Consider the following 15,213-nt stretch of genomic DNA (forward strand, 5'->3'; position numbering starts at 1 on the left):
GGGGGAAAAAAAAATCCCTTCGACCCAACAAAAGACTTGCGACTTCCAGTGTGACTCACCCTCAGGCCTGGGGCACATACTCGGGCTCTGATAAGAGGCAGTCGATCTGTCCTCCGTTTGTTTATAATGAGTCATGCTGGAAACAGGCAGCTACTTTTCTTCTCTCCCATGTCACGGTTAGGCAAGAATCAGAGGCAGATACACCCCCATTCAAAGTGCGGTCGGCCTTAAAGCGTCCAGCGACTCCAGCGAAGCTGGTTTAAGGAGCTGTGACTCGATGGGGACCCCTACTGGTGGAGACAGGGAGCGCCGCGTCCCGGAGTTGAGGCCTTGCTTCCTTGCCCCACTCCAAGGACGGACAGATCCTGTAGGAAGTTACAGATTTGCAAGAGGAACGGGAAGGAACGGCTGACTTTTCTGTGCATCCTGCCCAACCCCCGATTATTAGTGACAGAGTCGGGCGTGAGTCACAACCTTCAGCCTATGCCCACACTGGAGCGATTAACCACATAATTGCTTCAGCGATGGACCTTCTTCCAGCTACAACCCCCATCCCTCCCACCCCCGTGGTCGGGCTCTAGGCCCTGAGCCAGCCGTCGTCAGCCGCATGAATTGTGAAGTCCCAGGTTCAAAAAACCGAAGTTTCTATTATTCTTTTAGACAAGGCCTCCTCGGCCCCGATCGAAAATTCCTACACACAAGTCCTGATGGGGGGCACGCGGGATGTGTCAACCAGAATTAATGTCGCGATCAAATCAACATAAAGCAGATTTATCTGCTGTTTCCGTGTATTGCGGCAAAGCGCTGTTTGGGGAAGAAATCACCATAGCAACCCAGCCGCCCCAGTTACAGTAAGCTCAGGGCGACCAAAATAAAAATCCTTCCCAGTCTTAGGATTGGCTAGGGAGAGCTACTGAACATCCACTTTGTTTGCAGACGACAGTAGCCAGCCTACATTTTGGTTTCATAGTTCACTGCAAGGGATGCTTTAAAGAATAATAAAACTCCACAGCCAGGTTACAAATGGAGGGGTTCTAGGCCATCCCCCCTGCCAGTTTAAACGCAAGCAGACCTCACTGCCAAACAGCAGCATTTTGTTGTTAAAACAGGTTTCAGAAAAGGGCTCATGGTGACTTCTTGTGGCCTGCCGGTTCCTTCCCAAGTTGGGGGTACATGGTACTGTAAATGTTAGTTTTGAAGACGAGGCAAATCAGGGGCGCCTGGGTGGCTCAGTCAGTTGAGTGTCTGACTCTTGATGTCGGCTCAGGTCATGATCCCGGGATGGTGGGATAGAGCCCTGCGTGGGGCTCTGTGCTGAGCATGGAACCTGCTTGGGATTTTCTCTCTCCCCCTCCCCTGCTTGTGCTTTCTCCCACTTTCTCTCTCTTTCTGCCCCCCTCCCCCAAAAGAAGCAGCAAATAGATACAAAAATGGGTTTTCTGTGGTTGTGAAAGGAAAAAAAGTAAAAATCACTTTTGTTTCCCTCCACCCTCAGGACCCCCAACAGTGGGTTTTGCTTCCACTAATGATCTGTTCTCTCTCTAGCATCTTCCTTTTTTTGTTTTTTGTTTTAATTTTTTTTAACGTTTATTCATTTTTTGGGAGACACAGAGAGACAGGGCGTGAGTGGGGGAAGGGCAGAGCGAAACGGAGACACAGAATCAGAAGCAAGCTCCGGGCTCTGAGCTGTCAGCACAGAGCCCGATGCGGAACTCGAACTCACGAACTGTGAGATTATGACCTGAGACAAAGTCAGACGCTCAACCGACCGATCCACCCGGGCGCCCTGCATCTTCCTTCTTTGGCTCCACTGCACTCCTTTCTTCTGATCACCAACACACATGATCACCTTGGGAGTGCTGCTTGCCTGTCCTCCTTGTCTCCAGACTCACCGTGCCCCCGTCTGGTGTGTGCCCTTGGGCTCCCAGGAACCCCTGCCCAGGATGCCCTCTCGTCACAGTGTGAGGCCACCAGCGCGTCCAAGCTCAGCTACCAGCCCTGGGGGTCTCCCTTGAAGTTCTCTGCCGCTTTTGATTCTCGTGGCTGCTACACATTGAGGATCTTCTAAGAGTCTGCCTCCTCTATGCTCTCACTCCCAAGATTTGGGCATTTTCTAATTTTCTCTTGCATCTTTCTCTGTGTTAACCATTTATCTGATGCCTTCGGTTCTCACTTCCGTGCAGAGGTCAACTGCACCTTGAATTGAGACTGTCTGCCTATCGGCTATCTTGAAATCGACTTGGTCAAAACTGAACTTCGCTTTCTTTCCAACACAGTGGGGTCCTTCTGCAGACTCTTTGTTTCTGTTCACAGCATCATCGTTTTCTGAGCCTGGGACACCTGGGTGGCTCATTCGGTTGAGCATCTGACTCTTGGTTTAGGCACAGGTCATGATCTGGCGGTTCATGAGTTCGACTCCCGCACTGGCTTCTGTGCTGGTGGCATGGGGCCTGCTTGGGATTCAATCTCTCCCCTTCTCTCTGCCCCTCCCCTCCCCTGCTCTCACTCTCTCTCAAAATAAATAAATAAACTTTAATGACAACAACAAAAAAAACCCAGAACTTCATTTTCTTTCCAACACGGCTGGGTCCTCTTTGGTTCTGTTCACGGCATCATCGTTTTCTGAGCCTGGGCTTAAAGGCAAGTGTTTAGACTCCCTGGCATTGACTTTCTTTGCCATTCCCCTTCGATGCCTATTCAATTTCTGTCCTTCTTTCCATTTCCAAAGCTATAATCTTCATTCTAGCTGTCATTCTCTATTGCTTGGGTTATTACAAAGCCTTCTGAATGGCCTTTCCACCTCCAGTCCTTCCTTCTAGGTAGAAAGGGGCCGCAGAAGGAAAGGGGGCCGTGGAGTTTGAGTCCCACCTCTGCCGCTTATTTCCTCTGTGACTTTCATTTCTTGCTCTCTCAATCTTACCGGCCCCATTACCAAAGCAGGGATGTTCCCCGCTTCAGGGCGTGAGGACATACTTGGGGTAAAGTACCTAAAATATCTGGCACACTGTAAGTGCTCAATTAATATTTCCATTTCAAACTCGCTGCTCCCAGGCTGCAGTTGTAAAACAGACTTCTTGCTCATGCCCTTCCCTTATTTGAGCATTTCTTTTTCTACGAAAATAAGAACGCCTCGAGACTAGCACTTGAGACCCCTATGGTATGTCTCCAGCGAATTGCCCCAACTCTGCCGTTCTCGACTCCTTCTTTTAAACACCACCATTTTCTCCATGTCTTTGCTAAAGCTCTTGCACGTGGACATGCATGCTCCGTCCTTCCCTCTGAGGCCATTCTAGATCCCTACAGCCAGATGCGGCATCTTCTTCTGACCTCCAAAGCACTTCTACTTCTCTCGTGCATCTGAATTATTTTAGTTGCTTGGGTTCTTTCTCTGACTTGCCTTCACTGCAAGGCTGAATGTCCCTTGATGGCATGTGCTGTTACGGCATCGAACCCAGAGCTGGCCCTCTGCCCTCTGCAGGAAACGCCTTACGCTGAAAACGAAAACAAACCTGCCCAGTCATGCTTCTCTTAGTCTACCGAACTATCTTCTTCCCTGAGCTTCGGTTGGGCGTCCCCCTGCCCAGAAACAAAGTTGCACAGAGAAACAAATCTCTCAGTGAAAGGCACGCACTGACACCAAATTCTGTTGGAAAAGGGTCCCCGAAGATCATCATCTTAAATATACTGCGCCGCCGCCGTTCCATCAGACCTGGTCTATTTACTGTTTTCATGAATCCCGGGAAACTCCCTTGGTGGAAATCACAAACTGATTTTGTTTACCTGTCTCCCAGGCCCTTGGGGAGCACTGTTCTTTTCATGTAGAAATATCTTTGTCGGGCAAATGGATCCTTGGGAATATCTAAAATTCCTCTTCTTTCTCATTCATGAATCAGTCTCCCGAACACTCATAGTCAGGGGCTATAGGGAAACAGAGCTGAGATGAAACATTCAGTTAAGCTTTTGTAAACAGAGAAACAGGGGTCCACAGAGCATCTTAAAATGAGTCTATAGTTCTTAAATTTGATCCACTTATAGTCTGTAGTATTAACATCTTAGTTATCAAACCACAGTTCTTAAACATATGCATATGTATATTACCCATCTTCTAGTTTACAAGGTGCAATTTGGGGATGATTGAGGCTGAAAACACGCTTTTATCATCATATGGAAGCTCATGTTGGCAACACCATTTGCAAAGCATGATTTTTTCAGAAAGTTAGAAACGTGGCTCTCATACAAATAGAAACAACAACAAAAGGGGTCAAAGATTTTATTAGATTCAATGCGCGAGGAAACCAGTTAGATGTTAAGACTGATTTGAAAGAAAATTAAAGACCCAGAGATTGGTAGCTGGTCAGATGAACGCGGAAATAAAGTTGCTAATGAACGTAGCACTGGTTCATGTCTCACCAGGCAATAACCTTGCAACACTATTGAACAGGAATCGCTTGTATTGCTTTCAGGTTTTCTACAAGTTAACCTCTAGTCTCATAAAGTTGTGAAATAGTAAGAGGTACGCAGCCATGGAAAATCAGATAATCCCCAGGGAGCATATGCGTCTGGACAACATCCAGCTCTTTTTTACTTTATTTTATTTATTTTTTAAGTAGGCTTCATGCCCCGCATGGAGCCCAACGTGGGGCTTGAACTCACAACCCCAAGATCTAGAGTGGAATGCTCCACTGACTAAGCCAGCCAGGAGCCCCGACATCATCCAGCTCAGTAATCTCTTTGACCTTTTTTCAAATTTTATATACTTGCTTTTGAAACTATTAACTAAGAGAGGCATGAAAACAAACCAATTTGCTTTCTCTGTGACATATTTGTAATGAAATATTTGAAAGTGGGCACAAACCTCTCTCCCCCCACCACTCATCACCAATGTTTCAGCATGGGCTCTGGAGTCAGACTGTTTGGGTTCAAATCAAGGTTCCATCATTTACTGCTGGGTGACCCTGGGCAAATGACTTAACCTCTCTGCTCCTCAGTTCCCCCACCGTAAAAGAGGCTTTTAAATAATAGCACCTTTGTCTTTGTGATGAAAAGAGATCATGCACAAGGGCTCAGTAAATGTGAATTAAATTATATCACTACTACTAAAAAAGGGTTAATTATTCTACCAGTCTTTATTCCAGTATTAAAACATTTTGCAAAATAACCTGTCTTATGCCTTGTTACAAAGGGATCGGTTCTACATTTTAAGACGGAAATGAAAATAACGAAATCCTCAAGATGAGCCAATTAGTAAGCTAATTAAATAATAATTAAACATAAGAGGTTACAATAAATTCTAGATGTGTCGCAAGGATTATTTACTTTCAACTCTGACGCTGAAGGAACAAGAACTTATGAGTCAGGGGCGGCAGGAAATTAATCTCTCTGTTGAGTTAAGATGTTCCAGGCATTGTGCTTAGCACATATTCATTACACGTCAACAAACGAGTGTTTTCAGAAGAATACTCTTTTTCTCCCCCACTCCTTAAGGAAATACGCACAAAATAAAAGGCAGTAAAGGAAAAATAACCGAAAAGAAAAATGTGCTGCAGCCTTAGAAAGTGGGTTTGTCACACAAGTCAAACGCAGAAGCTGGGGTTTGCAATCATTTATTGTGCACAACAAAAAAGAAAGCACGTTACATATTGTCTTCCTTTCTGAGTATAGTTACCAACATGTTGGTAAAAACGACCCGCTGGGAACACATGTCCTTTCACTATACATTGTTATTTTTATTTTGCCCACAGAATGCTGAGGAAAACACTGAATAAATACACATTTTATTAAACACACACACACACACACACACACACACACACACACACACGCCTCTTGTTACAAATTGATATGAATCAGTCTCCCTTTTGGCTTACATAACCTTAAATTAAAAAAAAAAAAAAAAACACAGTGGGTGTGACCCACTAAAAACCTGTGGATAAAGACGGTTAAGTACTGAAGTTCAGAATTGGGCAGGAAGTAGCAATAAACCAAAATAGAAAGCAAAATAATTAAGAAAAATGACAACTTGTGTTGAAGTCTGGATACATTTGAATGTATTCAAGACTGAGAAAAGAACTTTCCTAAACTGCTGGGTTTTAGGAGGATGTTTCTGGGCTAAACTGAACACAAAAGAGAAGAGAAGTTCCCTAAAGAAGTTTTCTGAGCCAGAGGAAAATCAAATTATGCTTGAAAAACAAAAGCAAAGACTAACAACACTCTTGTCTCTCTGCCCCCACCCACTTCTTTGGACTGACTTCGGGGTAGGCTTTCTTGCTGGAGGCCATTTATTAATTCTATACTCTGTTACCTCAACACAACCAAACCTAGACTTAACCCTCTGTGTCCCGATGGGTGCATGGATGGGACAATTATTTTCAGTGAAAGTGCTCTCTCTCCTATTTCATACGTGCTGCTTTTTTTATGCAAAAAAGCTCAAAAAACAGTATAATGCTGATCTCAGTTTTTTATAAAAGGTTTGGAAAAAAGCTAAGCGTGAGTTCATTAGTGAACTAGATCTTTACTATTTTGAAAGGAAAAAAAAAGGCAAAGGTAACAATATGATGCTGGAAAACAAAGCGATACGTTAGTTTTGCAAATTCATGCATTAGTCCTTTGCCAAGAGTCTCAGGTTGTAAAAATGTGTCAAAGAATGTGATAAAAGTGAATACACGATGGTTGTACTGAAGGCTCCCCACAACTGGACACACATTAAGATGTATTTCCTTAGTGGGAACGGGAAGTGGCAGCGGGAGACTTGTGTCTACAACGAGCACGTTGGAGTTCATTAGAAACTATCGTCCATAAATTAAATACACGTGAGGTAGCACGCCTGCCTGTCTTCAAGGGTCCGGTAGGTTCAACAGCAAATGACAGAATCAGAGCAGGGAGACAACAGCGCCCTGAATACAATTAAGACTTATCTATGTGGTACTAGATAACAAGGGCTGTTTAAAATGGTAGATTTGGACTAGGGCTTATTTCTGAAGACTTCTATCGGAGGGAAACCCACATCAAAAAATGTGCTATGTTCGGATTTGCCTTTTATGTAATGGAAGAACAAAATACGGCAGGTGGGATTACACAAGAAAAAAACAAAAATAGCAATTTCATCTGCCACAAGCAGAAGAGCTAGAACTGGGTGAAGAAAAATTGTTAATAGCCATTTCCATTTGGGGCAGGATGTCTATTTTAATGTACTTTTAACTCTGACTGGACTCTTAAAGAAATACAAAATGTTCTCAACATTTTGTGTTCTATTCTCAAGGGTGTATATTTATTTTAATGTTCATTAATTTTTCAGAGACAGAGAGACAGACACAGTGTGACCAGGGGAGGGGCAGAGAGTGAGGGAGCCACAGAATATGAAGCAGGCTCCAGGCTGTTAGGTGTCAGCCCAGAGCCCGACCCAGGGCTTGAACTCAAGGACCGCGAGATCATGACCTGAGTCAAAGTCGATTGCTTAACCAAGTGAGCCACCCAGGTGCCCCTCAAGGGTGTATTTTTAACTCTGGGGGAAAAAAATGAGTAGCCCAACTATTTATTCTACCTTAAACTAATTTTTGTTTCCTGTCATCTTCTCCATTCCTCAGATCACTGTACACAGTTCCGTGTAACGACACGGTTCCTTGATATCTCTCAATTCATTCTTGTCCTACCCTGGCAGAGAGTTGGAAATCCACGTCTGCTTTAACCTTATCAACAAGTGTTAACATATGGAGGGATCAAGACGTCAATATGAGTGGAAAGGCCAGTGCAAAGAACGTCTGTGGAGGCTAAGACCACTCTCTGTTCTGTGCTCCCGCGTCCACTCTGAGTTCAAACACTGTGACAAACGAAAACATGGCCGACGCGGAAAACGCAAAACTGTGCGGCGTGGCTGACGGCACTGCTGTCTACGTCCGCATCAGCTCTTGAGGTAGAAAATTTACTACTCGTTACTAGATGTGTGAATAATACCTTAGGAAAGCTGAAATAGAAAAGTTTAAAAACTGCACAAAGATGCTATGAATGTCCTGTATGTGCACCTCAGTATAAAGCTAACCTAACTCAATCGGAAGGTTTGAGAAGGAGATGGCTTTGTGAATTTTTAAGTGTGTGAATTTCTCTAGAATTCTTAGATATTCTATGCGCTGATCTTCCATTTACTTGTACTTCTTTTATCTCCACTGCAAGAAGGAAAACCCAATCTTAAAGACTCGGGGGGCCACCCGTTTGCTTGTCCGTGAGTCCTCACACAGACACCAGCGAGCACGCTGGCCCAGGGACACGAAGCGGGGAGCAGAGGGTGGACTGACGCTGCGTGTGGAGAGGATCTGGCGCTGGTGGTCTCAGGCGTGTGGGGAGAGGCTTGGGGGGGGGGGGGAAGAGGAAGTCTTAGGAGACTCTAACGAGCCCTTTGGGCTTAGAGATCTCTGAGACTCAGGAGGTGAGATGTCTGCACAACGGCGCGTCCTCAGCGCTCCTTCACCATCAAATTCTGGAAACAGGGAACAATTCATCTCACGTTTAAAAGCTGCTGGCTTTGCACAATCGAGTTCTGGTACGCGTCACACACATTCCGGGGCTGAGAAACCAGCTAGTTTCACGGGGCGCCGTCTTACGTCTTACGTCAGTACGAGGAAGTCCCCGTGGGTTTTTCTTAAAGGGGGAAGCGCGCATTTGCAGAAAAGAGGGTGAGAACTGGCAAGGAATGGCAGACAAGGTTCCTTCTCGGCGTTCCAGGGGCCCGTCCTGAACAAAGAGGGCAGGGACATGATGGTGTGTCTTATCGGCCTGCGTGGGAAACATAAATTGCTGCTCGCGTCAAGAGCGGCCTCCTATAAGCCCCCACGAGACGCCTCGCCTGATTCTGACTCCCGACCGAAGAGCGGGACACGCTGCCTCTGGCCCTGACGGCGCAGGGAGGGAGGCGGGCCGGCATGGGAAGGTTAAAATCAGTGCCTAAACACAAAGTCCAGAGGGGCATCTGGGCTTGTGGTCCGCCGACCCCAGAAGCGGACTGCGCGGTCGTTAGGTGCCGAAGAGAGCGGAATTCTCAGCTCGTGATTCATCTCGGTCTGTTCATTCCGGTACAGGGTGGCTGGAAATCACAGTCACGGGATAAGAAAACGGCCGCCCTCGTTCACTTTCTCATTTTGCCTTTACACACAAACTCGGCATAAGGGGTGTGGATGAAGTCATAGAGCTGCTTCGCGTTCGAGGCGTTGCCCAAAATACCCGCCAGCTTGTCTTGGGACAGGCTCGCCAGCTCTGCGATGTTCTTGACGTGGTGCATCAAAGCGCGACAGTTTTTGGCATTTACCCCTGGCATTTTCAACAAGAAGTCCTGGGGACCCGGATTATACTTTTCTGACTCCGGGAGGGTTTCCGAATCTGCCGTGACGGCCATGGCCGTGGCCGCGTCGGGCTGCGGCTTGTTCTGTTTCAGCTCCTCGAACAGCTCGGCGGTGGCGTGGGGGGAGGGGCACCAGAGAAGCCGGAGTCTGGGGAAGTGAAGCGTGAGGAGGGTGAGCTTGGAACTGACGTCATTGCCGGAGATCTCCTGGTGGAAGGCACCTCGGGAAGTGAGCGAGAAGGGCTTGCTGGGGTCGAACTCGATCAGGAGCACTGGGCGCTTGTAGTAGCGGGACATGGAGATACACTGGCCGTAGAGGCGGCCGTTGTTTAAAGAGCCAATCAAATCACTGATGCTCTTGCGCTCCACGCACATTTCGGGAGTCAGAATGTAGTCTCCGACCTCCAGCGTCACCGGTTCAATGTCAATGCCCCGACGGTGGATCAGGGATGGGAGTTCGCTGCGGAACTCACGCATATCCACAACTATACTTTGCTGTGTACCGTTCTGCTCCTGGCCACCTGTTAACAAAAGGTGGCACGGTAAGTGATGTCACTGAGGAAGAAGTCTCAAGGACGAAGCAAAACAACTAAAGTTTAAAATCTGGGTTGCTGCTGCTAACCTCGGATCCGCTGTCATATAATAACCCATGCTTATTCCTCCTTTTTCTCTATTTTCAGAAAGGTCTGTTTACAGAGTCACTAAAGGCGATTTTCTCTTAAACTGAACAGAGTTAAAAGGAAAAGTCACAAATGACTCCCGAACACCAGCGTTCACTGTTGCCTTCTCTCTGCCCCTCTAAGAACCGTCCCTGATGGTTGCACACGGCCCCACTCTACTCCTGATTCCCACGGCAGAGTCAGAGTCCGGCACATACTAGATGCCTAAAAAGGCTCGCTGAGTAAACTGCCTTATAAGCTGCTGTGAGAACCTTTGGAGCTGTTAGTGCTTGTACCAGTGAGTCCGGAGGTGGGAAAATGGAAGAAGGTGGGAAAAACCGTAAGCCGGTAGACCAGAACTTCTCACACTTGAATGTGCACAGAACAGCCTGGGAGCAAGTTAAAGGCAGTTCTGTGTTCAGAGGGTCTGGGGTAGGGCCCAAGACACCGTGTTTCTAATGAGATCGCAGGTGGGTGCTAAGGATGCTGGCTGAAGGACTACACCCGGAAGGACCAGGGGCTGCTGTAGGCAGAATGGTGGCCCCTTTAAGATGCCCGCATCCTAATCCCAGGAATGTGTAAATATATTACTTTACGTGACAAAGGGGACTTTGCAAATGTGACTAAATTAAGGATCTCAAGATTGGGAGATTATTCTGGATTACCCAGGCCCACCTCAAGGGTCCTTACAAGTGAAACAGGGAAACAGGAAGGTCAGGGTCAGAGGCGCTGTCTTTGAAGGTGGAGGAAGGGCCAGGAGCCAAGGAGCACAGGTGCCTCTAGAAGGTGGAAAAGGCAAGGAGATGGGATCTCCCCTGGAGCCTGTGGGAGGGGCACAGCTGGCTTATACTTTGGTTTTAGCCCAGTGAAACCCATTTGGCCTCCAGAATTTGAAGAAAATAATCATAAGATAATAAATATATATGTTTCGGGGCACCTGGGTGGCTCAGTCAATTAAGCGTCTGACTTCGGCACAGGTCATGATCTCACAGTTTAGGGGTTTGAGCCCCACATTGGGCTCTGTGCTGACGGCTCAGAGCCTGGACCCTGCTTCCGATTCTGTGTCTCCCTCTCTCTCTGCAACACGCCCCCACTTGTGCGCTCTCTCTCTCTCTCTCTCTCTCTCTCAAAAATAAATAAACATTCAAAAAAATGTATACTGTTTCAAGCCACTGGATTTGTGGCAAGTTGTTATGGCAGCTGGAGGGCCTGGAGGACTGAACTCAGAAGGACGGACTTCTGTAAACGGCGTTCTGCATGGCATCTACGTGCTCAAATCTCACTTCCTTCGTATGGCTGATGTTCAGTAGTTCTGCATGAAATGTCAGCAGCCTATCTGAGTCAACGAGAATCTTCTTCAAAAAAGACATAGATGCTCTGAGGCCAGGTTTCCCAAAGTAGGGTCCCGGGATCACTCCTATCAGGAGGCCCCGAGAGGCCGATCCCATTCCAGACTCACTGAGTCAGAATTTCCATGGAGGGGGGCCTGTGGATCCGCAGTTTTGACAAGCCTCTGAGGTTATTCCCGAGGACCCTGACGTCTGGAGTCCTGCTGCTCTAACCAGTCTCGCTCTGGATGCTAAGTCAACTCAGTCATATTGCTTTCCTCATGCCACCTGGCTGGCAGCAGCCACCGCCAGGGGGAAACGGGGACTTGGGGAGGGGGACAGGGTTATTCCTGGGTCACACCGCACTCGGAATTCAGCAGCTTTTGCTGGCATGCCACAGTGCAGACCGCAATGAGGGCGCCACACACCCGGGATCTGGAGACGTGCCAAGAAGCAACACGTGGACACAGGAAGAGAAGTGGGGACGTGCCCCACACAGCTCCTGCCTACCTGTGAGGTAAACCGGCTTCTCTGGGTGAAGGTAAGAACCTAATTGCCACTTGTACAGGTTCCTTGAGTTCTGTATCTCAGCCAATCACATTTGCGAGCAATGCCGGGGCGTGACGGATTCCGAGGTTGGGGCGCCTGGAGCAACAGCCCCCTTATTTTACAGATGAGCAGCCAACGGCCCGGGAGGGACACATGGTTAGCGAATGTCAGCGCGGGCACCGGGTATGGGAGCAGGCAGCCACCTGTACGAGGTTGCTGAGAAAAACCTCACCTCTGCGGAGAAGCTCTAGAAACCCACAGCCTCCTTTACAGGCGACGGGGGTGCCCAGCAAAGGGCAGGACTCACCTGCTTTCCTCGTGTCAGTGGGCGAGCCTGTGGACGCGGAGCCTCTCACCAGGTCCAGGTTCCCCTCATCTCTCCCTTCCCTCCCTTCAGGAACAACCATGCTAGCCTTCTCCCTGGGGCGGAAGATATTTTAAACATTTGTTTCAACTAATTTCAAAATTCCAGATTTTAAATTTCCATACATTATAAGAAAACGATCTGCGTGACTATAGTGGCAAAGAGAACACAAGAAATATGTTAGACCAGCAAGCACAGTAAATACACACGGATGAACGACGGGCAAAGGAAGGAGAAAAGAGTTTCTTGGTTGGGTGCTACTTCTGATCTTCCGGAGTCACAAAATCTGTTGTTTAGTTTCCATTCTGTGCGCCCTTCAAGCACTTTGACACATGAAATAAGCATGCAAAAATGCCACAGACAGATGGAGATTTTTTATAAAAATGTGCTAATGCGTTTCTGAGCGTTAAAAATAACGCAAGCCACTTATATTCCAATACTTTCAGAGTAAATCATAGGTAGAAATGTTAAAAATCAGTGATTAAGAAAATGAAAGCACAGATGATACAACTTTGATTTAAAAAAACAGGTGGGAGCCCTATTAAATACTTGGAATTTTACAAGACAATCCAGAGTAATACAAATTTCCAACAGAGATTCAACACAAAGATCGACGTCTCAGGTGAGACAACAGAGCAGCACGGATTCATTCACTCGTGCATTTGCTGAAAAACCTTTCCGGAGTGCTCCTCCCTGCTGTGCTAGGTGCTTCGGATTTAAATATGGTTACACAACAAATCCTGTCTTCGAGGTAGCTCAGTATCTCACGGCTGGTCGACGGACAGGACTGAACTATCATAACTAAGGTTTGTGGTCGGGAACTACAATCCTCAATGACCAAAGAAAGAGCGGACCAGGTTTGCCACAGTCGTATTTTTCAGAACCAATGAAGTTGGTTATAGTCAATTCATGAGCCAGCAAGCGCTGTGTGTCTGACTGGTGCCGGGAACGGCAGAAAGGATGCACAAAGCCGGGTCTCCTCCCTCGTAGAAACGGAGTCGAGGAAACAGAGCGAGGGTGAAACAACAGCGGCACTGACCAAGGGCGGTCACAGAGCGCGGCGTAAGGTGAAACAGAAGGGGGATATTTAATACTCACTAATAATTTCAGGAAGGGCTGAAGCAACAAAGATTTTCCAGTTAAAGGAAATAAAACCAGATGGACCAATTTTGCGACCAACTCTGGATAAGTGATGTTTTAGCCACTACGAGATACCACCAAAGAACAGAAATTACGATTTTAAATCCTATATATACCCTTTGAAACAACATACAAAGTTATTATTAGTACAACGTTTTATAGCTAAATGGCCCAAGGGGGCGGCCACAGTACCAGTTCCATTTTTCCTATTTTTCTCAAAATCAGTGTCCACCGTGGCCCTGCTGAAATCGGCTTGGCAGTGGCCGTGGCCCCAACAGCCACTCATTACGGATCCGTGACACCCACTAGACTCTAGTTGAGGACAAAGAGCAATCTATTCAGAAAAATAATTGCTCGTTGACTTCTTTTTCTTTAACATTTGGGATTAATATTAGGGATTTTTTTTTCTTTATTTCCACTTACTTTACTGGTTACGCTACATATCACACATGGGGGCATCCCAATTTTCTGATTAATTTGTAGTCTGTGAGCGGCATAGTGGGTTAGCGTACGAACCTGTATTTTGTGGAATCTGAAACCACTCACTGGCTGTGTGGTCTCAGGCAAGTAGTTTAATGGCTCTGTGCCTCAATTTCATCTGTAAAATGGGGACAATAATAAAACCTACCCTAAAAGAGGCACGTTAGGAGGATTATCCAATACATGTAAAGTACTCAGAATAGTGCTTGGCATATAAAAAGCATTATAAAAGGTTAGTTGTTATTATAATTCTACTTTTCTTATAATGTGGTAAGTTCACCCCTTAATTATCCATGATAATGCTAAAACACTGGAGATTTGCCTTCAAAGGATTCCACGAGGGTTTCAATGAATAAAACAGCCAGTTTACCGTGAAATGTTGTACAGCATAACAGCAAATGGAATCTGAGAAAAGATAAGCTCCTGAAATGAAGCCTGGATTGGGAGGAAAATCAGAAGTCTCCCTCAAATGAACAGAAATCTGCCATAATTATAAACATTCACTCCTTCGCCTTCAACATTTAGCATGATTACCCAAGTTCCATATGACAGAGAGAAAATAATTACAAGTGCAGACCCCTCTTCCCACTTAATCTAAAGTACTGAGGTTCCTTATTTTTACTTCAGCATCTTTAATGATATTTGAATAGCTTGTATAACGTGATGATGTAGGGAGGAGGTGCTGAACCGTAAGTCTCTTCCAACGGGCACGCATTCTGGCCTTCATGCTAACTCACTTTGGGATCACGAGCTATTCAAATAACCTCACCCCCGCCTTTGCAAAGCAGTGACCTCTCCAAACTATGTCTACTCGGAACGTTACGGCCAATCTTTCTACCCAGGGAGCGTTTTATTATCAATACTTAGGAGTGCCATTTTTTTTTTTTTTCTCCTGTCATTGGTAACCCACTGATCTTGCCCAGACAAGCCATCTGTTCACTGCCAGTTTGCGGGATTCATTCCTTTCTGGTTGTTTTAAATAGTAGCACTGCTTTTATTCTTACGACATCACCCACGGAGGTCCTGGCAAAAGCACATTGTCTTTTTCTCACATTAAATTTCTCAGTACGGGCTCAGTGCAAATGCTCTTTCAGCACCACACCTCATATATATTTTCCTTTTCAAAACAAACACTTCTCAAATTTCCCAAGTTTTCTGGGAAAGTAAATATCTTGAGAGTCTAGATGGTGTAACTTCCTGATTGCTGTGTAATATGGGAAGATCTAACTTCTAATAAGTAGACAACCACCATTGAGTTAGGAGATTAGGCTGGACCACAGATAAAATTACATTAAACTCTGATATGGAAATGATCATGTAGACGGAAAGGCAGGGGACAGTCCGTATTCCAGATTCTGCCGGCTG

The 15,213-nt window shown here is 46.3% G+C and overlaps 1 protein-coding gene across 1 annotated transcript in view; it reads right to left on the minus strand.

Annotated features, from left to right (window-relative positions):
• Positions 1 to 5,587: 5,587 nt before the first annotated feature.
• Positions 5,588 to 15,213, minus strand: part of ERCC4 (ERCC excision repair 4, endonuclease catalytic subunit) — a 33,453-nt gene continuing 23,827 nt past the window's right edge. Inside the window, exons 10-11 of the mRNA XM_025916887.2 lie at positions 12,172 to 12,284; positions 5,588 to 9,849 (exon numbers count right to left, since the gene is read on the minus strand). Of these exons, the coding sequence (XP_025772672.2) occupies positions 9,116 to 9,849; positions 12,172 to 12,284 (847 nt within the window). The 3' untranslated portion in view covers positions 5,588 to 9,115. The remainder of the gene's footprint in view (positions 9,850 to 12,171; positions 12,285 to 15,213) is intronic.

Source organism: Puma concolor, chromosome E3, assembly GCF_028749965.1.
Source record: "Puma concolor isolate L17-30 chromosome E3, mPumCon1.1.hap2, whole genome shotgun sequence".
Taxonomy (NCBI): Eukaryota; Metazoa; Chordata; class Mammalia; order Carnivora; family Felidae; genus Puma; species Puma concolor.